This window comes from Phascolarctos cinereus, unplaced genomic scaffold, assembly GCF_003287225.1.
Source record: "Phascolarctos cinereus isolate Bilbo 61053 unplaced genomic scaffold, phaCin_HiC Scaffold_5;HRSCAF=322, whole genome shotgun sequence".
NCBI classification, from domain to species: Eukaryota; Metazoa; Chordata; class Mammalia; order Diprotodontia; family Phascolarctidae; genus Phascolarctos; species Phascolarctos cinereus.
In genome coordinates, this window is record NW_027555958.1 from 382,757,436 (window position 1) to 382,785,261 (window position 27,826).

At 47.3% G+C, this 27,826-nt stretch overlaps 1 protein-coding gene across 5 annotated transcripts; it reads right to left on the minus strand.

Moving 5' to 3' along the window:
- Positions 1 to 600: 600 nt before the first annotated feature.
- INAVA (innate immunity activator) lies at positions 601 to 27,826 on the minus strand. 5 transcript variants are annotated; one of them, XM_078156437.1, is made up of 11 exons: positions 27,679 to 27,826; positions 26,143 to 26,144; positions 17,153 to 17,297; positions 16,189 to 16,284; positions 15,913 to 16,029; positions 13,982 to 14,207; positions 9,210 to 9,263; positions 6,802 to 7,015; positions 6,312 to 6,485; positions 3,384 to 4,062; positions 601 to 1,314 (listed from the first exon to the last, which is right to left on the minus strand). In XM_078156437.1, exons 1-11 carry the CDS (start codon positions 27,814 to 27,816, stop codon positions 1,222 to 1,224), a joined length of 1,938 nt encoding a protein of 645 aa, XP_078012563.1. In that variant the 5' UTR covers positions 27,817 to 27,826; the 3' UTR covers positions 601 to 1,221. The 5 variants fall into 5 exon arrangements, with proteins under 5 accessions (XP_078012563.1, XP_020858874.1, XP_020858879.1 ...); XM_021003215.2 differs by lacking the exons at positions 26,143 to 26,144; positions 27,679 to 27,826 and adding an exon at positions 22,692 to 22,902 and having other exon boundaries at positions 16,189 to 16,313; XM_021003220.2 differs by lacking the exons at positions 17,153 to 17,297; positions 26,143 to 26,144 and having other exon boundaries at positions 16,189 to 16,313; positions 27,679 to 27,767.

Sequence of the window (27,826 nt, forward strand, 5' to 3'; positions counted from 1 at the left end):
AGCCAAGAGAAGCAGGAAAGGAAAGTGAGTTGGCACATGAAATCGTAGAGCCCATCCTTGTGGCTGCTGCTTCCCCTTCCCCAGCATCTCACCATGGGACCCTTAGTGCAATTAGGTGGGAATCTTTTCTTTTCCTGCCAAGATCCTGACGCCCCTCTCCAGTCTAGGACCCAGATCCCGGGGCCTCTAAATACATTTTTAGCTGTCTGCCCAAATTCTAATAACCTAGTGGGAACCGAGACCTGGTTGCTGCTAGGTATGAAAGCATCCCTCTCCTAGCACTGGGACTCCTTTTCCAGCTCTTCTGTTCTGGGACAGGCTCTGCTGGGGGCAGCAGCACAGGGTGTTAGCACAGGCTTGCCTCTACTCCTCATAGTGGTTGGTGCAATCAACACAGAATGCCCTCTTCAAGCAAAGTCAACCTCCATCAGGAGCCAATGTAGGAATCCCTGGATTTGGATAGCAAAACTTTGCCTTCTCAATGGACAGCTCCAAATGCAGTGCCCAAGCAGAAGATGAGATCTTACAGCCTGGGGAAGGTAGCAATGATGAGCTCCACAGTGGGAGGTAGAGGTGAGAAGTGGGGAGTTGGAAGCTGAGTCACACCAGACACATTTTATTCTTTCCCCTTCCTTCCATCCAGGTTAAATTTAAGACAAGGAATTGCTCCTCTACATGGATCTGTGGGCTAAGGAAACCATCACTTGGGCTGTGCATCACAGAGCACATTTCTAAGGGACAGAAAACAGAGAGAAAGCCCTCCCCATCAGGATAGTGAGTCCTGCAGAGACAGGAGGATTTGGAGACACCTGTTACCCAAACCCCCCCAGCAGGTGTTGGAGATGCCTGGCCTCGAACACAGAGGGACATGGGCATGGTTTGCCTCTGTTGACAGTCTCTTAAACAACCATAACACAGGAGGCTCACTCATGACTGATGTGGTCAAACATAACAGACAGACAGATGGGATAAAGCAGAACATAACAGCATCTTTGAAAATAACACAGAAGTATAAAATTTCAGGCCAGGCTTCCTAAACTAAAATCAGAGGAAGTCTGAGGTCTTGCTCATCGACCTGCGATGAGTATAAGGAACTGAGGAGAGGTGCCAGGGTACGGGCTAAGGCCAACCCCAAAGTCCAGGGCACCCTCCTTAATGGACTAAAGTCTTCCCAGCAGTGGGGTGGCAGCACCCCATAACCACGAGAGGGGAGCCATAGCATCACACTTGACTGATGACCTCTCCTTTCTCTGGTACATAGACTTGCATAGGGGTTCCATCAGACGTCCTCCTCAGCACATGGACCATGGGCATCTGCCAGGGTTGGGAAAAAAAAGGAGTCAGTGGGTAATCAAGTCAGGCGGGAGCCTCATTCCACAGTGCCCTGTTGTATTATCCTCAGTCTTTAATCATGCTCCACACCTCAAGCCTTACCTTGCTCTGGATCACATGCACCCCCTTCTAGGTTCCTATCTGGCAACGCTCTATCTCCTTCTATTAGCTCTGTTTCTCTGCCCAGATTACCCATTCTTCCCATGCCTTCAATGCACTCCACCTCACTTCTGACTCTTGGAACTCCTAATTCCCTCAAGTTTCTGCTTAAGCACCACCTCCTATAAGAGGCCCTTCCTAAGTCCCCCATTTATTAGTACCCCCTGCAATTACTTCAAATTTATTATGGATAAATCTTATATATGTTTATTTGTGTTGCATACTGTTGCCACCCTCAAGCCCTAACCTCTCTCTAAATGAAGTCCCCTTGATTGTAGGGACTATCTTGTCTGGTACACAATAGCTGCTTAATGAATGCTGGTTGATTTGAACTGACGACCTCTCTGAAAGGTTCTGTGCTTCTCTCCTGGCTGAGCTGTGGGGAGGAGGAGGGAGGAACCTATAGGAGTGAAGACAGGGAAATAGGATGTATGGGGGTGATGAATGAGGATCCAAAAGGAATGCTGAGCTTGGGTGGTGGGGTGAATGAAGGAATGAATGAATAAAAAAGTATTAAGTCCTAACCTAAGGTGCACCGGTGGAGGGAGATCACATGTCCCACAAATGGCCACCGCTCCCTCACTAGAACCCCTGCAGTGGGGAGGATTTCACTAGCTCCTGAGGCAGCCCATCTGTTTTGAGACAGCTGTCGCTGTTAGAAAGTTTTTCTTTACGTTGATCCTAAACCATCTCTGTAAATTCTACCTAGATGGCAATCATGTCCCTTCTCTCATCCCCACCTTCTGTTCTCCAAGCTACCCCAGTGCCTTCACTTGATTCTCATGTGGCATGAGGATTCAGTCCTTTCACCATTCTGGGCACCCTCTTCTGGAAATTTTCCAGTTAAAATTCTTCTTTCCCCTCCCTCCTTCTACAGGTTTACTCCCCACTACTGGAACTTCCTTGGCCAGGTTGAGGCAGGCTAGGTGAGGGCCAAGAACAGGTCCAAGCTTGCACCTAGGGAGAACATGTCAGCTGGGAGGGTGCGGCCTGGGCTCCAGGCCAGGAGAGCCAGTGGGGCGCCAGCAGCAACCCAAATGGTTTGTGGGTGGAGAAGCAACTTGCTAAAGGGAATCTCAGGACCCAAACACACATCTGAGTTTATAGCTTTGGGGCCCTTCCCTACTGCCAGTGAAGAGGGGACAGGGAAAACAAAGGAGTTGTGTTTGAGAGTACGAATGTATATGAATGACTTCAAAGAGGAAGTGTCCCCCCCACCCCTGTGCCATTTCAGATAGGAAGCCCGAGATCCAAAGAAAAAGGAGGTGCCATGTCAGGCTAGAGAATAAACTGGAAAGAGTTCATTATAGGCAGTTTTTCCCAGTCTCTGGTCCCAGAGTCTTCCTTTGTGAACACAGTTTAGTGTCCCCTAAGTCCCTGGAGGGCTGAATAGGCAGGAAGATGATTCAGCTCTGGATCTGACTAATGCCTTTTTCCTGGGTCCTACTAGGTCAGGAGGTAGATGGGTTAAGTTCTCAGAGCAGCCTAAATAAACCTAGAGGATTCAGTCAACTCTCAATGATCTGCATGTGATTCATCCACTTTGGGGGTCACCTCCTAATGCTACCAAACTGGCATGTACTCAAGAAGTGCAGTATAAGCATCTTACCCACCAATAGGACAGGATAAATTTGACCCATGAAAGCCAAGGGGCACCATACAAGCCTCAAAGAAATGATGTTAGGGTCATTGCCTGCTTAAAACTACACAGACAAATTGAGTGCAGACAAATTGAGACTTGGCTGTATTTTCATTGTTCCTCAAATTGGACTTGCCCACATTACCTATTGTTCTCTTATCCCACCCCATAACCTTCCTTGGGTAGGCAAGCATTAGGTTCACTTGCCTTTCAAGTTCCCTATTCCACTCTAATGACTTTCTTTCTCCCATACCTGTGTTCTCCCCATGACTCTCCCAAAGGACTCTCTGCCTGCAGGGAGGCTCCTCATTCGGAAGGCCCCCTGCCGGTCTAATGAATGTGGACGGGCACTCCGTAACCGTGCCCGCTCATGCCACCACTTGAGTTCCTCTGATACAGCTGCCTTGCTGAGTCCCCTGCTTGCAGGGCTGTCCTTCAAGGAAGGTGTCCTCACAATCCGGCTGTGAGAGGGCACTAGTCGTTGGTAGCGCAGAGGGGTTCCATCTTCATCGTAGACAGTGCCAGGTCCCAGGTGGCAAAGCTCCCATCCAGCAGGCAAGTGTTGCCTATCAGCCACCATTACATACCTCCCTGGTGGGAAATATCCAGACGGGGGCAACAGCTTAGGATAATAAGCTGCCAGCTCACGTCCATCAGCAGAGACCCAGGTTCTCCGGGAACAAAGCTGGTCAGATGGGGACATGGGCCGCAAGAAGATGTCTGGGCTGCTACTGCCTGGAGAGGTAGCATGAGAAATGCTGGAGACATCAGAGCTGCTATCTTCAGAGCCGGAGTGGTAGGCAGGGTGGGGCAGGGGGTGTTTTGCTGAAGGGAAGCAGGAGTCAGGAACAGTCACTGTATAGTGTGTGGGACGCCGGCGAGGGATGGCACTTCGGCCACGGCCTTCTGGGCACACCCGGAAGGAATCTACCCTGCAGGAAGAAAGAAGACACCAGCTCAGCCCTGGATCTCAGAAACAGGTGAGGACAAAGCAAGAGCAAGCCAGAAACATTAATTTTGGGGAAGAGATAGAAAGGGTCATTTGTCAAGGGAACTAACTCTCAACTTCCTTCTTTCCACCACATTCCCATTCATGTGGGCTCAAAAATTCAAGCATCGCCTTTGAATATTCCTTCAGCCTTATCCCCTATACCCAAAGTTGCTAAGTCTATATTTCCTCTCTCCTCAATATCTTTTACATCCCTCCTTTCTTGACATCCATTGCCACCACCCCAGTTTAGTCCCTCATCATCTCTTGCCTGGATTATTCCAATGGCCTCCTAAGTGATCTCCCTGCCGCCCATATCTCCTCTCTCCAGTGTGTTCTTCACACAGCTGATAATCTTGCAGATGGGAACAGACTATGTTACTCCTCTACTCAAAAATGTTCCTATTGTGTCTTCCTCTCGCCTCTAAGGTAGAATGCAAACTCAGCCTGACATTTCAAGGACCTCCAACAGTCCGGCTCCAATTAATCAATCAATCATTCAACAAGCACTTATTAAATGCTTACTAAGTGCCAGGCATTATGGGGGTAACAAAGCACAAGCAATCCCTACCCTCAGGGAGCTTGCATTCAGATGGTGGAGACAACATAGAGACAAATCCACCTTTATAGCTTCATTTCATAATACACTCTTATACTCATGTTTCAGCCAAAGAGAACTATTAGCCTTTTTAAAAAATTCTGCCCTCTCATCTCTGTGTTTTCCTAGAGACCAATCTCCATTTCTGAAATACAATCCTTTTGATATCCCTACCTTTTGTAAACTGTCTTCCTTCAAGCCGACTCAGGTACTAGCTCCTCCTCCATGAAGCCTTTCCTGATTTCCTCCCCCCTACCCCACCTGAAAGTTTTCTCTCCCTCCCCATTCAGATTTTCTTAGATCACTTTGTCCAGGCCTTTCCTTTGCCCTTATTACACTCTGCCTTGGAGCAGAGTTTATTAGTATACAAGACTTATCCTCCTTTAGAGGGTAAGTAGGTAGATGTCAAAGACCTCCTGTTCTCTATAACATTCCCAGTGCATAATACAATGTCTGGCACTTGCAGGTGCTTAATAAATGTCTGGCTACTTCTAGGGCTGTATCCCAAAGAGATCATAAAAATGGGAAAAGGACCCCCATGTACAAAAATATTTATAGCAGCTCTTTTGTGGTGGCCAAGAATTGGAAATTGAAGGGATGCCCATCAATTGGGGGATGGCTGAACAAGTTGTGGTATGTGAATGTAATGGAACATTATTGTGCTGTAAGAAAAGATGAACAGGCAGACTTCAGAAAAACCTAGAAAGACTTGTATGGACTCATGCTGAGTGAAGTGAGCAGAACCAGGAGAATGTTGTACACAGTTAACAGCCACGTTGTGTGATGACTAAAGTTGATAGACTTAGCTGTTCTCAACAATGCAAGGATCTAAGACATCTCCAAAACTCTCATGATGGAAAATGCTATCCACATGCAAAGAAAGAACTATGGAGTTTGAATGCAGATCGAAACATACTATTTGCCACTTTTTTTCTTCTGTTTTGTTTTGTTTCCTCTTTCTTGTGGTTCCTCCCATTGGTTCTAATTCTTCCTTACAACATGACTAATGTGAAAATATGTTTAATAGGAATGTATATGTAAAGCCTGTATCAGACTGCATGCCATCTTGGGGAGGGAGGTGGAGAAAACTTTTTAAACTCAAATGCTTATGGAAGTGATTGTTCATAAATCAAAATAAATTAATAAAAAAATGTTTTAAAAATAAATGTCTGGCTAATTGAATTGTGCTCAGGGAGGCAGATGGGCCATCTAGGTCAGGAGTCTGTACAGAGAAAGCCAGTGAACTCGAGGTCTTCACCCCAACTGCCTCTAGTCTCTCTTCTAAGGATACTCAGAGGCAGCAATGAATAGAAAGGTCATAGAATGCCTGGACTTGTGATCAAGAAGAACTGGATTTGAATCCCACCTCAGATCCTTCCTATCTGTGTGAATGTGGGCAAGTCACTGAAGTTCTCAGAACCTGTTTTCTCAACTATAAAATGCAAATGAATCTACCGTGTCCTTAACACTCTTAACAGATCTGCTGGTCAAACTGATCATTAAGTGGAGGCTCAAATAAAACAATGAATGTAAAGTGTTTTGTAAATCCCAAAAAGAGTTCTATAAATGGGAGCCCAATCCCTAGGATTCATTACCTTAGAGACTGAGATTGCCCCCGTCTCCCCTGAATCTCTGGGGTAGCAGGGGCACTTGCCCGGCCTTGAACTTGTCCAGGAACATTTCGGAGTGGGACCATGTGAAATGCAGGTGCTTCCAGCACCCAGGAGCTGAGGGAGCTCGGCCCATCCTGGGGTGTCGTGGCTGGGCTGCTGCAGAGAGAGAAGGGTAAGAAGGGAGAATTTTCCCATGGGTTTGGAGTTTTGTTTTGTTTTGTTTTTTGGTTGTTTTTCCTTCGGGAGCACAGGTTTGAGTTTGAGGTAGAAGTTAGGGTGGAAAGAAGCAAAAGTGAACTTGTGTTCAGCGGGGAATACATTTCTACTTCTGGGCAAGAGAGCCCAGTCATACTGATCAAGGAGAAGCTGAAGTCACTCAACCCTTTCCCACCTTTTCCTTGCCTCTAACCCCACCCCCTTCCCAGCATCATTTCCTCCAGACGCCTGACCTCCAAGCCCCCAATGCCTCTACCTGGACTCGCTATCAAATTCTGAGGGAGATTTCTTGGGTTTCTCATAGGGATGATCCAGGCTCGTCTCCTTCCAGGGGCTGTTCTGGATTGGAGAGCGCTCTGGACCCCCAGCCTCAGGCCCTGCTGGCTTCAGCCCCTCCAGCCGCTGGGGCGGGAGTGACCTGGTAGGCGGTGCCGGGGACTCTGGAACAGGTTTTGGCAACTGGGCTTCTTCTGCAAATGGAGAAGAAAGACAGTAAGGGTGGCTGGTGGGAGAACCAGCCCAGCAGGAACCAAGCTGCTTGTTCTGTGCCTCTCCTCTCCTCTCCTTCCAGGGCCTACGCCGATTGCCCCAGGGATTCTCTCTGGCCACAGACGTCAATGAACGGCCCCAGATCCCTCAGGTGTCTAAGCCATCCTCCCCCAGGAAGCCCTCCCAGGTGAACCATACCACACAACCCATTCTTCCACTCAGGGTGTATCTTGGCACCTGCAGCACTGGCTGCCAACCTTTTAGTTATTATGTTTCCATTGACATGTTTTTCTAGTGCGTAGTTTCTATATTCTGGAGGCCTCAGAACGTTCTGTGCCTTCTCCTGTGGACGATCCCTAGGCCCTCCTCAATCCCAGGCTTGCAAACAAAAGGTGCCTCCCTCATCAGTATTTGGCCTTTTCCTATCACTGCCCGGCTATATTCACGAGCCAAACTCCAGAGGCCAGAAAAGTTATACTCAGCTCTAATGAGGAGAAAGGGCAGAGATTCTGAACAGCAGAATCCTCAGTGACTCTGGCTGGTTCACTGTGGGAAAATCCCCAGAGTGTGTCTCCCTTCTTCCCCAAGGGTGAAACTTTTCTCAGGGGCCTGGACTGTCTCTTCCTTGCCCTCAGGGTCTCTGGCTGACAAGTCTGGAATTTATCTCCCCACTGGGGTCATCTGGCTCCCAGGCTCAGGAACTCCTGGGCTGAAACTGACTCAGCTCTCAACCACCAGTCCTCTGCATTTGTTGTGAGAAGCTGGCGCAGGGAACTTGGTACAGGCAAACAGGTCATTCATCCCATCTAGGCCTGTGCCCAGGCAAGAGAGGGGTTTCTCTACTACGGGCCAGGATAAGAAGCCTAACCCTAATTCAACAAACTTATTAATTATGGTGCAGTTAAAAATTATTGTTTCTGGGGTAGCTAGGTGGCACAGTGAATAGAGAGCACCGGCCCTGGAGTCAGGAGGACCTGAGTTCAAATCTGATCTCAGACACTTGACACTAGCTGTGTGACCCTGGGCAAGTCACTTAGGGGTCATTGCCTAGCCCCCTTCCCCCCAAAAAAATCATTATCTCTGAAGTCAGACAATCTGAGCTCAAATCACACCACTCTATGACCTTGGGCAAATCATTTAACCTCACTGGGCCTCAGTTTCCTCATCTGTAAAATAAGGGTGTTAGACTAATTGCCCTCTAGGGACCTTCTCTTCCTGCTCTAAATTGTATGTACAAAGCACAAGGAATACTAAGACCAAAAAAAAGAAAAAGCATCCTTGCCCTCTGGGTGCTTCAAGCCTAACACTGATGATATGGGTTCAAATATGTATAATACAAAGCAGAATGTGATGGGTACAAAGGAGTAATCCAGATAAAAGGCTCTAGGAAAATTCAAAGGGGGTGAAACCACTATGAGCAGAATTCCTGAACTAAGGAGTTTTGCCTCTCTGCTCTGCCTAAGCTATTTTATACAAAATTTTCCCCTATCTTGCCTAGGCTGAAAGTGTAGCACTCATCTCCAAAGCTGACTGGTACAAAAGCATTAGCCTGCTCTGTCTTTCTAACCTGAGCTAGTCTGACTATCCTTAGGCAGTTTGGTGGTCCTCCATTCCTAGGGGCTCACCATTCTGGTGTCAGACTTAATGAAGACACCTGATCAGCTTTAGCTGTACTGCATCCTAGAATTCCCCTGACCTCAGCCTCAGCCTCCCTCAGAAGCAAGAATTACAGGGCTGTACCACTGTGCCCAGGAGCAACTAGGTGGCAAAGCGTACCAAGCCTAGGGTCAGGAAGATTCATCTTCCTGAGTTCAAATCCAGCCTCAGACACTTACTGGCTGTGTGACTTTGGGCAAGTCACTTAACCCAGTTTGCCTTAGTTCCTCATCTATAAAATGTGCTGAAGAAGGAAATGACAAAACCACTCCAATATCTTTGCCAAGAAAACCCCAAATGGAGTCACAAAGAGTCGACACAACTGAAATGACCAAACAGTAACCAAAAAAAACCCACCATGCCCAGAAAGTTTATACATCTTTACTTGACATGTGAGGGTCAATGGAGACCTTTGCTAAGCTTCTCAGGGAATGGGGAGATGGGAGCTCCTAAGCTATGGAGAACTACCTTCATTGGGGTACTCCCATCTAACTCCATTTCCCAAACAGTCTCACTTACCTTCTTCCAATAGCACCGCATCTGACAGGGAGCTGTCATCAGAAGTGCTCAGCTCTGGAGGAGAGAAAAGAAATGGGGTTGGGAGGAGGGCAGATGAGGTCATCAGCAGGCACAGGGGATTTGGAGACTGCCAGACTTCCATCCTCTACCTCCAGGCAATCACATCTGTATGCTAAGCACTACATACTAGGTAAAGAAGGGCAGTGTGGCACAGTGGAAAGAGCCCTGAATTTGGAGTCAGAGACCTAAGTTCCTTACTGAATAGAGTTTCATGGGGAAATTATTTTTCCTTCCTGAGCCTCAGTTTCAACATCTTTAAAATAAAGGTGTTTGGAGTGGATAATAAAAAAGAAAAGAAAAAAGCAATAAACTGCCATTTCTATACTGCTTTGAGGTTTGCAAAACACTCTCCTCATCATAACAACACCATGAAGGATATGCAAGCATTATTACAAATGGGGTAAACTTGGGCTCTGAAAGGTTAATAAATGATTTGCCCATTACAATCAAAAGGTACTTCAAACTCTAAGTTCCATGATCCTCGGGTCCCCTTCCCCCTCTGAATCCACCAAAGCGTCTGGGCTCTAGGAGGAAGTCTCCTCACACAGCCCCTGCTGTGATCCCAGCTAATTATGCAGGACTGATATAATTATGTTTCCAAAATGAAATTATTGCACTGTAATGAGATGCTCTCTTTGCCTCAAAGAGCTTTCCAGCTATTAGCTTCTTATTAATTTTGCTACTTCCTCTTTCTTAGAAGAGCTCATTCAGAAGGGTTCTTCCTTCTACCTACTCTGTGAAGGTAAGGAAGGGCTTCCTTGGGATTGGAACACATTTGGAGGCCAAGAATGGGGCTGGAAATTGAAAAGTAGAGGAAAATATTGCAAGATTTAGAACTGGAAGGATTTAGAGAGCATCATTTGGTCGTATCCCCTCATTTTACTACAGATGAAGAATCTGACTTATTAATAATAATAATTATTAACATTTATATAACTCTTTAAGGTTTACATGTTATCTCATTTCATTCTCAAAATAACCCTATGAGGTATGACCTCTTATCACCGCCATAGATGAGGAAACTCAGGCCGAGAAAGGCTAAATGATTACATAACTAAGTAATTATCTGAGGCAAGATTAAAACTCAGGTCTTCCTGACTCCAAGACCAACATTATAGCACCTTCCCTTAATAAAGGCTTGACTTGGCCAAGATGGCACAGCTAGGAGGGATCAGAGCCAGGATATGAACCCAAGTGCTCTGACTCCAAATCAAGTGTACTTTTCACTATCATGCAATTTAATTCAACTACTATTTAATAAATGCTAACTATGTGTATCACACTATGCTAGTGTTGGACATACAAAGTCTAAAAAAAAACAGCTGATGTCCTCAGGGAGCTTATATTTTACTGAGGGAGGGGACAAGATGCTGATACAACCTGTACCAGGTAAGTAAATATAAGACAATAATATCTGTGAAGAGCTTAGCACAGTGCCAGGCACACTGCAGGCTCTATGGGAATTAATAACAATGATGATGATAGCAGCTAGAAATGTTACTTCTGAAATGTTCATAAATGATTTGCCCAATATAATCAATAAGTTTAGAAATGTTAGCTGCTGTTATTATTATTGTTATTGTTAGTATTATTATTATTTTAAGAGGCAGAAAGCAATGACCTTTGAGAGAATCAGGAAAGTTGGGAATCGGATAGAAGGGGGCACCCGAGCTGGAGTTCAGGACTGCTTCAAGGAGAGGCTGAGGCAAGGACGGAGTGCATTGGAAACATAGGCTGCAGCCTGGGAGAGATGGAATGTCTAGTCTGGGGAAGAGCTAGTGGGCCTCCTTGACTGGAATTCAGTTTGAGAAGAGGAATAACACAAAATAAGGCAGACTGTGAGGGGCATTAAATGCCAGTCTGCATTCTATCCTAGAAGAGATAGGGGCCCGCTGAAGAGTTTTGAGCAGAGTGCCATGATCAACCCTGTGCCTTAGGGAAGGTATTTTGGCAGCTAGAGGGAGGATGGCTTGGTAGACAAAGAGACTGGAAGCAGAAATAACAATTAGGAGGCTGTAGCAATAATTCAGGCAAGAGGTGATAAAGGCCTGAACAAGGATATTGGCTGCCCGAGCAGAACTACCTCCAGAGCTCTTACCCCTTTCCTGGGAGTGGAACCTTATGGTCACAAGATCTTGTCCCCAATTTAAAAATGGGAATAAGTGACCATCTCAGCTTTTTCCCCACCCCCATTCTCCAATGAGCACCCCAAGACAGGTTTCTTGATAACCTTTTGACTCCCACAGAGAGTTAAGTCAAAACTACCACATATCTCCACCCGGCCACGTCCTAACCTGCTTTCCACTCTTGAAGAGGGGATCAGCAGGCATGGTGGACACCCTCCTTCTACTGCTTCAGCCTTCTGTTGTCACAGCTATGCTGCCTCTGGACATGGTGTCTAGGAGCTACAGGTCCAGCTGGCAATAAGAGGCCTTCTGCCCAAGCAGCCTGAAGCCATCAGAGGGACTAGAAATGGACCCGAGGAAGGAAGAGCCAAAGGTATGATCTACCCATCCCCTAGGCCACACTCATACCCCATACATCACTCTCTAAACTAACTGCCCTTGGACAGTTTCAGGCCCCTAGCCAGAAACAGGCTTTTGAAGGCAGAGATAACAAGTCCCCAGGAATGACAGATGGGGCCAAGATGATATTATCTTTCCTTATAGCTTTCCCAGGTCCCTGACCTTCCTTTTTATCACCTGCTTCTCACAAAGAGTGACTGGCACCCCAAAGCTTCCACTCCCTATCTATACAACCATGAGTGTATTATTCTCATTCTCATATCTCCAACTTCCTCAACTATGAAACAGGGAAGTTGGATAAGATGGTCTCTGAGGTCATTCCCAATTCAAACACACCCTAGGATTCTATAACTTGGGAATATTAGCTTTAGCCAAGCCCTGAGCCATGCCCTTCCCCTTAAATCCAGGGACACTGACCTTCTGGCTGTTCTGCAAACAAGACACTCTATCTGTCAGCTCTGGGCCTTCCTTCTGGCTCTTCTCCAGGTCTGGAACACTTTCTGCCCTCAACTCTGCCTACTGACCACCCTGGCTTCCTTTAAGTCCCAACTAAAATCCCACCTTATACAGGAAGCCTCCCCCCATCCCTCTTTCCCCCATCAAACTCCAGTGCTTTCCTTGTTTTAATTATTTCCTATTTATCCTGTGGGCAGCTAGGTGGCACAGTGGCTTGGAGTCAGGAAGATCTGAGCTCATATCTGAGCTCAAATCTGACCTCAGACACTTACTAGCTGTGGGATCCTAGGGCAAGTCACTTAACCTAATTTGCCTCAGCTTCCTCATCTATAAAATGAGCTGAAGAAGGAAATGGTACCCCAAATGGAGTCACACAGAATTAGACTTGACTGAAAAACAGCTGAGCAAACAACAAAATCTGTCCTGTAAATGGCTTGCTTTGTATACATTTGTTTGCTTGTTGTCTGTAATCTCCTTGAGGGCAGGGATCATCTTTTCCCTCTCTTTGTATCCCAATCTCTGGCCCATAGTAGGTGCTTAACAAATGTTTATTGATTGAATAAATAAAAAGGTCTGGCTCTAGAGGGCAACTCTAGCACCTTTATCTAATGGGCCAAAAGTCACTTGAAGTCGAGTCCTTTCCTGTTCTCACCATTTTTCTCTGCTCCGGTTCCTAAAGTTGACTTGGGAGGAATCTGGAAACTATCTTTCAACTCCTAATAGACATTTCCAGGGAAGGCAGATGAGGAAGCAGTGGACAGAAGGATGCAACAACCCCTTTAGGGGGGCAGTAGACTGGTGTAGCCAGGGACCAGGAAGAGCCTAAGATGTCTTATGATGTACTCTCACAAGAGGATTCTAGACCTTCCAGATAAAGAAGGGCTAGGATAGCTCAGGTATGAAAGAAGCAAAGACTTGTAATACAAGCCCAGGTCCAAATCCCCTGGAATCCCAGCCCAGCTCCATCATCATTGTACTCTGCTTGGCCTCAATTTATTAATTCCCAGCCCAGAGAGCTCCCAGGCATAACTAATATCTGAGAAGTGCCAAGACTAAGTGGTACTTTATCAAGCCAGAATGGAGGAAGAAGAGGAACCAATAACCTCCTATATACCAGGAAGCTAAAGATTGGGTTCTCTCAACTGGGGGAATAGGGTGGGGTGAGAGAAAAAGGCCATGGTTGGACAGCTGGCTTTGAGAGAACACCCAGTCAAATCCAAGGTCTAAGAGGATTAAGAGTTAAAACCACAGTGGAAGGTTTCCAGGGCAGGATCTTCTATGGTGAGCAGACAGGCCCTGAGTACTATCAATTTGCTGTGTGCTCTAGAGACACATAAGAGCAGTGTTCACTTTGGCCTCTGCCCTGGGAGTAGAGTAACTGGACAAAAGGCCAGAAGGTAGCAGACCCAAGAATTTCACTCTCTTGATCAGGACAGCAACAGAAACTCAAGAGTAGAGAAGATTAATCGGGAGTAATTAGTATTAGAGTAGAAGAGTAACCAGGATGTTCTCATTAAGCTTCTGGAGAAGTAGTAGTCTCTCCCCACTCCCTGTAATAGTGGGGAGGCTGGGTTTTACATAGCAGGGTTAGTAACCCTGGTGGCTCCATAGGAAGGAGGCACCATTCAGGAACCTCAGGGTCCAGCCCTCCTGGCTGGAAGGCCCAAGAGTTGAGCACACACCATCTAGGCCTGAAGTCAGGGGGTCCCTGCCAAGGCAGGGCCCACTCACCTCCCCTGAGCATGGTGGCAGGAGAAAGGGGTGCACACCCACTACTGAGCCTCCGTTCATTAAGGCTGTGTTCTAGCTCCCGAAGCTTCTTCTCCTCCTGCAGCACTGCATGCTTCCTCTGTCTTCGGATCTGCTTGGTGAGGTTCTCCTCTTTGTAGAGACGACGGGCCGCCTCTGCAATCTGTAGCTGTAGTGCCAGCTCCTGCTCCAGGCTGCTCAGAGGGTCCTGGGCAGGGGTCATGGAGACAAAGTCAACACAGATACCACAAGTGGGCTAATTGTGTTTCCATTAGACTGGGAATCCCTGTGGGCCGAGACTGTCAAAGAATCATAGATGTAGAGCTGTAAAAGGCCCTAAAGACCATTGGGGTTAGGCCAACCCCCTCATTTTATGATGAGGCCCAGGGAAGTCATTCAGTTAGTACATCTCTGAAGAGGGATTTGAACTCAGGTATTCCTGATTCCAAGTCCAATGCCCTATCTACTATGCCATAATGCCTCTCATCAGGCCTGGGGAGATCTTTGTGGGCAGTGATTATGTCTCCTCTGTCAAGCCTCTATCTCTCCAAAAGGTAGAGACCATATCTCATTCAAGAGCGTGCCCTGGACGAGGTGCTCCTGGACCACAGGAGAAATCTGACTTTAAAGAAGAGAGAAGTCTCCCTTCCCTTCCCCCTCCCTGGAAAGGCAGGGAGAGAAGACCAAAGTCTACAGAGCTGTAGGGCAAAGGGAGGGGAGGTTTCCAAGGCTGAACCAGAGCCACCTCCTTGATCGAGAAAGTCAAGCACCAAGACCCACCCATCAGACACATGTGGGGATGGGCAGGCTCAACTAGCAGGCCAGAGGGTGTCGTCCCAACTTCCCACCCAGCATAAGTGGGACACTTTCTCTCTCGACTTTGTTGGGTCAGAGAGAGTAAGACTGGGGTGGCTGCCAAGTGGGAACCTGATAAAGTCTGTTCCCAAAGTGTTAGAGAATGTCAAGGACCTAGGCCTAGGCTTTAGGCCTCCCGGTCAGCTTTCCAGGCCATAAGACAATGGTCTTGGCCTACAGCAGACGCAAGGAACTTTAGCTTTCAGTTTCAGGACTTTCACTCTCCACTATTTTCTAAACCTTCACCTATCCCTGAACTATATATAACTCAAAGCACCATTCCCTGACAGCTAGGCTCTGAAATCTACTACACCTAAATCCTAATTACTTCCCTTCTCCCTTCTGCTATCGATACTGCCTCCTGGATCTAGGTTTATCATCCATTTCCCTCTTTCCTTTTGACCCTGTTTCTACATGTCCCAGACCATTCCTGCACATATTGGGGGGGTTATTTACAAGGGAGAAGGGAATAGACAAATCCAACAATAATACACCAGGGTAATAAGGTGATTAGAAATATAAATAAAGGCATCTATCCAGTCCCAGACTGAGTGGCACCAAAGCTTTCAGATTTTCCCCAGCCCAAGCTTGGCCTTGATTCTTTCTAGGCTGGGAGGCCTTATTTCCCAGTGGGCCCCTGGAGGAGAAAGCTTCCAGAATGCCCTGGGCACGTTGGATTAAGCTCCTTTGCCTACTCTGCAATCCCTGGATCACTTTCAGCCAATTAGCCAGATTGAATGACAGACTTTTGTTTTTCCACCCCTATCACTCCAGAATCACTTAGCTAACTAGATAAGGGAATCTTGTTTTCTGATCTATGGAACACAAGGAAATGCAGTAAACAAAGTGTTCCTATCACCTTAAAAATCAGAATAGTCAACCCAACACAGAGCTCTTGAGCAAAGCTCACAAGTGGGTCCCCAAGCCAAGGAAGAGCAGGCCCCAACATGGTACCTACAGTGCTACCCTGGCCTGGGATTTGATCTTCTGCCCACTAGGGAAGGTGACAAATGCCTCAGAGCCTTGATTATCTCTCAAGGAAAGACCAGCCCCCTCACCTCTCTTCGGAAGGTCTGTTCATCCAGTCTGTAAGCTGCTCCGATCCTTCGGCGAACCTTGGGGGCCTTTTCTCCTGGTTTGAGGGGATACTCCTGCGGCAGTGTGCCGGTCAGCTCCTGAAGCAGGAGACAATGTTAGGCCAAAGCCCTGTCTGTACCCACCCCTCCCATTATCCTCACCTCAGCTGATCTCGTCCCCTTCTTTTCCTCCAAACTCTCTACCCACCCCCTTATTTCTCGACCGCCTCTGCTAGACAAGGGAGAGAGCGCACTCACTGCTTCTCGAAGACAGAGTCTCTTTAACTCCTCCAGACATAACTCCAGACGCTCCTCCAGAGCTCTCTGCTGCTTCCGCATGGCATGGGTCAGCTCCTTCATGGGGGAAATTGGGCTGTCGGGGCCTAGATGGAAGGAGCAACACATAAGCCATCTATATCCCTGGGCTGAAGTGAGGAGAGGAAGAGTAAGGCTGCCTTAGCCTCTCCCAGACACCCGCCCAACCTCCCCTTAGAGACCCCACAAGCACCATTCACTCGTGTCTATCACACACCTGACCTGAGGATATCGGTGAGCCTTGGCCTCCTGAGTCAAGGCTGCTCAAAGGGCCAGGGTAAGGGAAGCTACCCATGTTCCAGCCTGCTCCAAGAGGCCACAGGAGGCAGGCAAGCCTATGAAAACTTCCAGGAGAACTTCCTGTCCCTCTTGCTCTGCCTCTTTCCTTCCTCTTGGCAGGGGAGGAACAGTAGCAGAAAGAGCACTAGATTTTAGTCAGAGGACCTGGGTTCAAATCCCAGCTTTTTGACTTAATACCTGCATGACCCTGGGCAAGTCTGTCTGGCCCTCAGTTCTATGCTTAAAATGAGCTCTCACTGTACGCCCCTATGACTTAGCACAGCCTTAGCACAACCACACATACTCGTGGTTCCTTTTTAGAGGAGATGATGTACACAAAATAAAGCATACTGGCCAGTACAAGCCAAGAGATAGAACTATAAACTCGAAGAATTCCTGGGAGCTAGTGGTACCAAGAGATACTGAGAGGTCCTAAAGTCCATTCCCCTGTTTCCAGGGAGAACAGCAACAGCTCGAGGCCAGCCCTCCTCGAGGAAGGAGAGATCCCTTGGGTTCTGATTCCTTTCCCCAGTCTCCCTATCTCCCCAGTCAGAGACTCCAACCATGAGGAATGAGGACTCAGGCAGCTGGCCTATTCCTGGGGAGGGGTTTCCCCTGAGCCACTCACCAGACTGCAGGATGATGCCGCTGTCTGTGTCGCTGATCTCATCCTTGCTCTCCATGGTGGACATCCGGGGGGGCGGGGGAGACAGAGTAGAGGAGGGGAACACAGCTCCCAGCCAGGGACTTTAGGTGGCTTGGACTTTCCCTGGCTTGGGAAAGAACAAAGAGGCCATGTCTGGACTCACCTGGGCCTGCCTAAGGGGCCAGGACCCTTTTTCCAAGCAGAAAGTAATTAACAGCAGGATGCTGGGGAGGGGGGGAAGGGAGGAGGAGTGGAAGGGGAAAGAAAGAAGGTTTAACCCCTTGAGTGCCAATATACACTTTTTTTTTGCTCTTAAAGCTCTGCTCTCAAACTGGTAGCAGTCTCTTAGAAGAAAGACAAGAGAAAATAGTCCCACACATCAAGTGAGCTCACTCAACTCTTTGTGCAGAATGAGAAATATATTTTTTGGCCATAGCCAGTGTAAGAATTTGTTTTGATTGACCATGCATACTGATTACAAAGGTTTTGGTTTTGGTTTTCTTCAGGTAGAGGACATAGGAAGGGATAAAAAATTGATTTTGAGGAATTGAAAACAATTAATTTTTTAGATACCAAAAAAAACCCCTCCTAATTACCTTTACTGCCTCTAAAATGATGTCCTATTTTCCCTAAGATGCTTCACTCTTGTCTAATGTGTTCATTTTGCTCCATGTTCTGGGCTGAGACCCTGGTGATGAATGATAGTAGAATTCCCATAACTAAGGGTAAAATGGTCCTTCTTACTAAGCTAAAGTCTAGCAAAGCCTAGGATCAAAAAATCTCCAAGTTAGAGGGGGCTTGAGGGGGCCCCTAAACTGACCTCTACCCCTAAAGGAATTGTCACTACTACACACCCTGAGAACAACCATCCAGCCTTGGCTGAAGGGAATTTCTCGGCATCCCTGAGTGGCCCATTCCTCCCATATCAGTTGGTCAACAAGAATTTATTAAGTGCCTACTAAGCGCTAGGCCTGAAGCTAAATGCAGGAGATAACAAAGAAAGGCAAAGGTAATCCCAGACCTCAAGGAGCTCACATTCTAATGGGAGACAACAGGCACAAAAATATGTACATTAGCATTGAGAGGGACCAGGAAAGGCCTCCGGCAGAAGGTGGAATTGGAGCTGAGTCTGGAGAGAAGCCTGAGGCAGAGGTAAGGAGGAAGAGGATTCCAGGCAATCCTAGATAGTCAGGGAAAAGACTCAGGAGTTTGAAAACAGTGGAGTAGTAAGAGGGTCAGTAGTTTGACTGGAGAGTGCATAGAGAAAAAATAAAGTGTAAGAAGACTTCCATCTCCAACTGGCCCTCCATGAGCCCATGCTGCCTCTTCTAACACTCCCACATGCAAGTCAGCATCCTCTGCCCCTCTGAGGCAGAAACTGGTACCTAGGTAAACGGGATGCTCATCTGGCACCCCTTCCATGACAACTTTGTTGGGATGGGAAGAGGATCCTTCAGAGAGACAAGGGTACATGGCTGCTGTCCTTGCGGACACTGCCATAGCTTTTACCAAAGAGTAGTGGGAAGGTCAATACAACCCACTTTTGGGTAGATGCCCCAGGGAACTTGGGCAGGACCAGAATATGGGGCTCAATGTTGCCAAGGCCATCGCTTGGGGCCCCTAAGCCTCTGTTCTGTGACCCTGGTTATTCAAAATTCGATGAAGAATTGAAAGAAGGACTCTGAAACAGAAGGTTGCTCACCATGCCTGGGTAGGTCTAGGGGGTATACAGTGTAGGCCAAGCTTCACTCTGGCTTGGACAAGAATACCACCCATACCACCACCCCAGAATCAGGGTGGCATATGGGGTAGCTGGAAAGGATGGGCTTTTTGAAACAGCTCCAGAAAGAAAAGGAAACTGCAGCAATTCACAACTTGTATTTCCCCAGCCATCAGCACAGTGCCTAGAGAACAGTAGGTGTTTAATAAATGCTTGTGGCCCTGACTTCTATATCACTTTAGGGCTTAGAAAGCACTTTCCTCATCATAAACTTGAGAGGTAGATAGTGTAAGAATTCTCCTGTCTCCATTTTACAAACAAGGAAAGAATCTCTGAGAGTTAAGCATCAGAACCAGGATTTAAATTTAGGTCTTGTTTATCTTTCACATCCATTATTATTTTCACTATGTCGCAAATAAAATCAGACTATCTGAGTAGAAAGGAACCTTAACAGATATTTAATCCAATGGCCTCATTTTGCAGGTGAGGAACTGAGGTCCAAAAAAGGGCAGAGATTTGCTTACCTACAATCAGGAAAGAAGACCAAGTCTCCTAAAGCCCTTTCTGTGGCTACAACAAAAGAAAATCATAGGTTTTAGAGTAGGAAAGGTTCTACTCCAACCTCTTCATTTTACAGATAAGGAAACTGAGGCTGAGAAGGGAAGTGACTTGTCCAAGGACACACAAAGTAACAAACAGAGCTAGCATTGTAATCCCTTTTCTTTCCTCCCTTTTTAAATCCTCAAGAGAAAGCCTTCTGTGGAGCCCATACTAGGAACCAGGATTCCCCAGGACCATTTTTTGTTTATTCGTTTGTTTTCTGGCCCCTCTTTGGGATTCCACATCACTCAAGTGTCACCAGAACATTGTGCAAGTCTATCAGTCAGCTTGGAGGGATTCACTTGCCCACCAACTTCCACAAAGCCTTGGAGTCCTGAACGGGGCTGCCTGAAGGGAGGGGGAGGAGCTCTTCCAAGCCTGGATCCAGGGCTCAGACACCTCCTTACTGAGTCAGCATCATTGCACAAGAGTCCAAAAGTCCTTCCGAGTTTCTGTCTGGTGCTTATCCTGCCTCCTCTGGGCACTTGAGGCTGTGGGGTGGAGGAGAAGGGCCCCGCCCCTTCTGCCTTCAGCAGAGTAGGTCTTAGGCAAGCTGGTAAACAAGGCAGCAGGGAGAGGGTGTGAGGTACAGGAAAGAGGGAGCGGTCGGTCATCTGGAGTCTCTAGAAGAGTCCTCTCTTTTAATCAAGACCAGGAACAGGGGTAATACTATGGAAAAGGTACGACCCACCTGACCGTGGAGGCTGAGACTTCCAATAACAAAGCCAGACAGCCCCACTGACCTAAAGGGTGGACTACATGGCCAAAATTCTAACTTTGCAAAGGGAGAAAGGATGGTGGCCTTGCCAAGAGAGCGCATAGGATGTCAGTAAAAAGGTTTATGTAGCGCCAGTGTAAACAAAAGGCAGCCTGCACATAAACCTCACTATCTCAGATTTCCTTGTTCATCAGGAACTAGGTAACTGGGAAGAAACTTTCTTCTCTCCAGCCCTTCCAAGACAGTCACCTCCATTTTTAGTCTTTTGGTCTCTGTGGGGCACAAGAGTAACCACAGATTAAATGCCTTATTGATAGATCTCGAGAGCTGGAAGAAACCCCAGAGCTCATCTAATCCACACCTCTAACTTTGCTGATGGGGAAACTGAGACCCAGGAAGAATAAATCACTTCCCCAATGTCAGTCAATTAATCCACAAACTTACATGTGCTAGGCACTGAAGATACAAGGGGGGAAATGAAGCCATCCCTGCTCACAAGGAACTTACATCCTACATGCTTACAGGTGGTAAGCATGAGATGAAGGATTTGAACTCAGGTCCTCAACTAGTCCTCTTTCCACTGTATCCCATGCATATGGAGCATCAGTTCAGGTATGATGCCATCCTCACCAGAAGGCTTTTCTGCCCTCCTCTGGACACTTTATCTCACTCCCTAAATCTTCTCTGACCCTCTTGCTATGCTAATTCCAAGAGAGGAGTACCAGGTCAGAGCTGGGCAGCTAGTCACAAACCCCACTTACCTAGCTCAAGGTGTTTGCCTTTGGAAAGGAAAGAGGAGATAAAGAACAAAAAGGCAGAGGAGGCCCACTAATTAATAATCATCACTAATTAATTACACACTTCCAACTCAGCACTCCTGAGGAAATTAAAGTTGTAACTCCACTTCTCCTCTCTCCCTCCTCCCCCCTTCCCCAGAGATGAGGAAGGGCAGTGATGAAGATGAAAGAACAGAAGAACCAAGGTGTCCTATTCCCAGGCCATAGCCACATGCTTTTCAACTCCCCACCCAGGTGTCCAGCTCCTCATGCCCTCCATGGCCCAGTTTCTCCTACTCTTCTTGTCCCAGGTGAAGAAACTCTGGGCACTAGGCATTTGTCCACATCTGATACTGGGACCCACAGCACCACACTGTGCATGGCATGGTGGAACAAACTCCCATCCATGTAGGAATTAGGAATCTTGGACCGGAGTCCAAGCTGTTCTTGACAACTCACTTCATCTGTAGGACTCAGTTTCCTTATCTGCAAAATGAGGGAGTTGCCCTAAATGACCTTTTTTTTTTAAAGCTCTAACACTATTTCATCAATGAAAAAAAATTAACAAGCATTTATGAAGCACTTACTACATGCCAGGCATAGTTCTAAGCTCCAGGGAGACAACGAAAGGGAAAGACAATGTTTCTGACCTCAAATAACTTTACATTCCGAAGGTGACATGAAAGGCCTTGCTCTAGTTAGGGCCTGTTGCTTTTTCTTCAATAGTCACATGGCAAAAAGGAAAATGGAAGGTATTCTTCCCATCTTTTGTTTATATAACATATTGGTAAAAAGTTTCAAGTTTGAAAGAACTTTCCAAATTATGCAATAACACTTCCTTCAATTCTCATCTGAAGAAAAAGTATGTAGAAGTTCATCTGTATATCCCAGAATGGGAGTGGGGAAAAAGACAGTGAATAGCTAGATGTTTTAGCCAGAAAAACCAGTGAGCTTAAATGAGTTTATGTCAGTTAGAAGGTTGTTGAAAAGAAGACACAAAATTCTAATTAATTAATAGGAAGATTATCTCCTTCAATCAACATCTGGCCCCTAATCCTATTCTGAACAGTAGCCACCAGGTACCTGCCACAGTCACCTCCTAGGTCAGTCCCTTTTGTGGCCTTGGTCATCTCAAAATAGGAGCTGCCTTCTAAGAAAATCCCATTGGATGACACCACATTAGGTGACTTGTCACCCCCTCCCCCAAAATTCTTGAGTCCCTTCCCAAATCTCCCAGTCCCTAGACTCCAGCTCTTTCATTGTTTGCTGAGTGCTTTCTGCTGGGAAAGAAATAGTCCATCTGGCCGTAGGATGTTGCCTGATATAGAGTGACAGAGAAGAGGAGAAGGGAGGGAGGGAAAACTCTCTTAAACTAAGTTTTCTGGGGCTTCCTTCCAGCTCCCCATCCTCCCCCAATCATAACATCTATTCATTCCTCTCTCAAAATCCTCAAAGCTCATCTAGTCCATTTGTCTTCTTCTACTCCCAACCTCTCACCTGGAAAAAAGAGGAATTTTGCCTTCTCACCTGAGAAAATTGAGGCATAAGATACAACAGGGATCAAACCGAGATGGCCTCACCCTTCACTGGGCCACCACTCCAGAGTCCTGTCTTATGCCCTCCGCCTCAGTCACTGCCTTGAACTTTCTTCTACTTACTTATCTCCCCAATCCAGAAAAACCACCTCAGTCCAGCCCCTGCCCTTACCTGCTTCGGATGCCTTGACCCAGGAATTAGGGAAGAAAACCAGCTTCTTCCCTCAGAAATCCAAGTCCACGGAATGAAGGGGGTTTGAGTGGCAATGCTGCTTCTCCCCAGCTAAGGGCTTGCCATTCTGCTCCTGCTCTGGCTCTCCCTCCTCCCTTCCTACCTTCCTCCCGCCCTTCTCGGCTGGGCTAGGAGAACCAGGTTACTTACTTGTTATGACTTGAGTCAGAGGGGAGGAGCAGGTGAGCAACTCCTTCCCTGAGCTAATCCTGCGGCAGCTCTGTTCCTAGGGCCTCTGGACTTCCGGGGAAGGGGGATGGGGGGGACAGGACTCATCTGTAGGGGAGCCCCCAAGCAGAAAACAGTGGGGCTTTTACCCCAGGTGGCCTATGGGGCCGTGGCTTTCCTGGATCAGGCTATTGTTCTCATTCTAGACTATTTGCCTTTTTGAAAACTGGGGGGGTGGGGTCTGGAGGTGAAGCTCCCAGGGTGGAGTAGGGTAGGGAAGGCTCGTTTCTGAGTAAGTGAGCAGGAGGGCTCATAAGAAGAGAGGGTTGTTTTCTCCTTACCTGGAAGAAATTGAAGCCTAAGGAGGCAGAGCTGCTAATAATAATAATATAATAATAATGATAACATCTAACCTGTATATAGCACTTTAAGGTTTGCAAAGCACTTTACATATACTGTCTCATTTGATTCTCAAATCCTGAGTCACATAACCAACCAAAAGCAAAGTCAAGAACCCAGGAATTCCCCAAAAGACAAAACTAGCAGTAACTGGCAAAAGTTGCAATAAGGAAAATTTAGGCTTGACAGAAGGAAAGACTTCCTAACAATTAAAGCTCTGAAAAAAAGTGGGGTGGGCTGCCTCTCTAGAGGGGGTCAAGTAAAGGCAGGCCTTGTAGTAGGGATTCTTTTTCAGGTATGGGCTGCACTAGATGGCATCTGAGTCCCTTCCAACTGTGAAATTCGGTGATTCTGAGCCCTGGCCCCCAGTGCCACGGAGGTCTCTGGGGGTAAGGCAGGAAGGAACTTTTCCTCTTCTTATTACAAAAAACCAATCTTTAGTGCAGTAAGACTATAGGCTGACTCCTTAAGACAGACTTAAGAGATTGCTGTCCTCCCAAGACTGTCCCATAAAATAAGAGTGGACCGATGACTTCAGTGACCATGCAGCCCTGGGGAAGAAAAGGAATTCTTTGTACCCACTGGTATCTTTCTCACTCCTTCTCTCTCTGTCTCTGTCTCTCTCTTACCACCCACGCACAAAACATAAGGACACCTACTCCCCAGCAAAATCTATTTGTGATCCTACTCACTTCTCAGATGAGGGAAAAGCCAGGCTTTCTAAAAATCCCACCCCACTCTACTCACTCCTGATTCCACCTACCCTTTGTACCCTACAAGTCAGAGGTGGAAGCTGGGAAAAGTACATTTACCCTATCCAGATGCTGAAAGAGGAACAGCCTAAGAACACATATATGGGAATCACTGAATCACAGAGTTTAGAAGGACCCTCGAGATCATGGCACTTAGCACATAGTAGTTGCTATATAAATAAATGCTTATTCCCTTCCTGTCACCTGCTGAAAAACCTCCAGTGGCCCTCAACTTTCTTCTAAATAAATTCCTAATCCTGGTATACAAGGTCCTTGATAATGCTGTTCAGACCTATCTCTTCAGCCTTGGGGAATACCACTCCTCTGCACATCCTCTATGATCCTGCCAAACTGGACCACACTTACCACACTTGCTGCTCTCTTATCTCAAGTGTAGTGTCTCTGTTTCCATTGTCCTCACACCTGGAATGGACTCCTCCACACATCTCTCTGTTTTGAGTCTCTCTCTCTCTCTCTCTCTCTCTCTCTCTCTCTCTCTCTCTCTCTCTCTCTCTCTCTCTCTCTCTTTCCTTTTCTTGATATTCCCAACCCAGCTGTCTTATCCTCCCTGGATGCTTTCTTAACCACCTTCCTAACATGTAAGTGATCTCCGCCTCCCCAAATTTCTCCTAGGTTTGCCTGGATCTCCCTTTGCACCAGTCTTACTCTTCTTCATATCAGTTATTTTGGTACATGCTTCCTTCATCCCCACCTCCCACTCCCATTAGACTATAAGCTGTTTAAGGGCAGGATCTGAGCTTTAGCTAACCCATGTATCATACATATCACTCCTATTGCTCAATACAGTGTTAGACACACCTGATAAAAGTTTGCTGACAAGGAATGATGGTATTTTTGTATCTCTGGTACTCAGAACAGTACCTTGGGGAGACTGGCTTTCATTAGTGTAAGGGAACGTCAGTGGGTACTTCAACAGCTCTTCCTAACTGTAGCTTCAGGAGTTACTTGGGTCTTTGAGAGAAGTGACTAGCCCATAGTCACACATCTTCTTGACTCCAAGACTCCTTCATGGTCTAGCAGGATGTCAGGATATGGGAGGCTACATCAGGATATGAGTCCTGCCTCTGACACTAGCTATGAGACGCTTCAATTCTCTGGACCCCTTTCCTCATAATGAAACAGGGATCATAATACTCACACTAACTACCTCACAGGGCTGTTGCAGCAAAGTACTCTGTAAGCCTTGAAGCACTATAGGAGGTGTGAGTCACAAGATTCAATACCCCCATTTAACAGAAAAAGAAACCGAGGGTCAGACATGGAATGTTTTGGACTGAGCACCAGTGGTTTTCCTGAGTTTTTTCATCCTGCAATTTCCCAACCCCTCAGGGTCCCCAAAGCTTCCCAAGTTCCAAAGTTTCAAGTGGAAAACTCCAGGGCTACCAAATTACAACCAGGAGCTAGCACCAATCCCCTCTGCAGAGGATTCAAGTCTTTAGTAGGTGGCTTTTGTATGCCGTCCCCAGGCCCACCCCCAACTCAGCCCTAGGTCTGTTTCTGTTTTTCCCAAACCCCTTTCTTTCCCCCTCTCCCCTTATTGCTTTCCCAGAGCCTGATCTCCTCCATTTCCCCCCTCTTTCCCTTACACCTAGCTGGCTCACTCACATTCCTTACCCACACCCTCTCTCCAAACAATACCCTCCCCGAGGCCCTCCCAGCTGACCACCAGATCCTTCCCTCAACAGCTGACCTCAGGGTTGCTGCTGAGGGGCCCAGGCAGGGAAAATCCCCTCTTCCCCCTACCTCCTCTTATTGGGAGCCTGAATAGAATGCAGCAATCTTCAGGCACAGGTCTTCTAAAAAGGAGGGAAGTAAAGCACCCCCCTCCCCAAGGCAGCTTGTAAGACTAGCCATCCCACAGCTCTGGGCTTGAGTTGGGAAGATGGGCTAGAAATAATCAGAATTTCTCACACCACTTAAATGTAATATACAGTCCGCAAAGGGTAAGCAAGTGTTCCCTCCACCGTATTGGATGTTAAAATCTGTTTCTCCTGGAATCCCTAGAATTCTGCTTGTCCTAAGTGGATGCTCTCTGCTAGTCCTTCCTCTACCTCTTTGGGGAAATTACAGAATACGGATTAGTTAAGGAGTATGTGTTGGGGAAAGTGAGGGAGGATCAATCTGAGGTCCAAAGGAGAAGAGGGCATGAAAACCAGCCTTGACAAGAGGGACTCTGAGTAGGCCTGAGCAATTTTGGAGGGCCCCTTGGGGCAATTTGACCCACCATTCAGCAAAGGGTAGTGTCTTCCAGGCACTGGATTTGCTAAGCAGTCTAGACTTTACTAACTCAACCCTCGGCATCCATGTCATTCTCCCATAGTATGAACTGAATGACTCAAAAGTCTTACAGACTTCCCCTACTCAAAAAATGGGGGGCCCCCCGCTGGTCTTCCTTTTACTCTCTTAAAGATACCACAAAAGTTGCCTTTTATTCTAGAGGGTTAGGGTCAGCTGGTCAGGTGGAGACTAGGCTGAGTGAGGGCAGGAAGCCTGTCTTAGTCTTTGTATCATCCAAAGTATCTAAAGCAGGGTCATGTATATTTCATTCATTCATTCATTATTCCTTTCATTCATTCATTCATTCATTCATTCATTCATTCATTCATTCATTCATTCATTCACAGGGACAAACAGACCAAGTAGGGACCAGAAAAAAAGGAGAGGGGAAAGAAATAGCCCAGGCCAATTAAGAATTGATGGCAATCAATTCATTTTTCCGCCTTCCTCCCTCCCTTGGCTCCCCCACCTCAAAAAGCAGGGCTGGCCACCTACCTTGGAAAGGGTGTTGGTGTTCGTGTGTGTGTGTGTGTGTGTGTGTGTGCGCGCGCAGAAGTCTGAGGTAGGGGAACGACAGGGATGCATGCTTAAAGTGTGTACTGAAGTCAGACCTCGCTCCACCTTCTTTAAAGAACTCTTTTGTTCTGCTCCCCAACTCCCCCCACCCCCTAGCCTTAGCTTCATCCAGGGTCCCTATTCCACTGCTCCCTCCACCCCACCCCCCGTCTAGGGCCTCCAAAGTTTGTGTCCTTTGTTTGCCTGTGTTCGGTTCTCCAGACGTCGGATGTGGAGGCAATACACAAATGCGGAAGGGAAGGGGGGGCAGTATGAGTAAGGAGAAAAGTGTATGTTGAGGGACGTAGGGGAGGAGAAAGGGGGAATAAGAATGTGTGTGTGTGTGTGTGTCCGGGGAGTGGGGAGGTGGAAATAAGTGTGTGTGTCTGAGGGAGTGGGGAAGGAAAGGTGAAAATATGTATGTGTGTGTTAGTTACGGGAGTACGGAAGGGGAAAGGTTGGGTTGTGTGTGTGTGTGTGTGTGTGTGTGTGTGTGTGTGTGTGTGTGTGTGTGTGTGTGTGTGGTGTGTGTGTGTGTGTGTGTGTTACGGGACTAGGGAAGGGGAAGGTTGGTGTGTGTGTTACGGGAGTAGGGGAAGAGAAAGTTTGGTTGGGGGGGGTGTAACACCAGCAGTCTTGGTTAGGAGCCCCGCATCCCCGCCTGCTCTGCTCAGCAGCCCCGATGCTGCCCCGATGCCACCCCGCCGCGCAGTCCGCATCCCCGTGGGGGCCTCTGTGCCGTCCTCTGCCCTCACCTGGACAGCCGAGCGGCCGCCTCCCTTCCTCGCCTTCTCCGAATTCTCCCTCCAGAGTGTGGGGGCCCGCCTCCTAGACCATCTTCCCGCTCCCGGAAGCAGACTGCCCCTACCTCTCCCTCCTCTGAGAAATTTCATTTAACTTCAG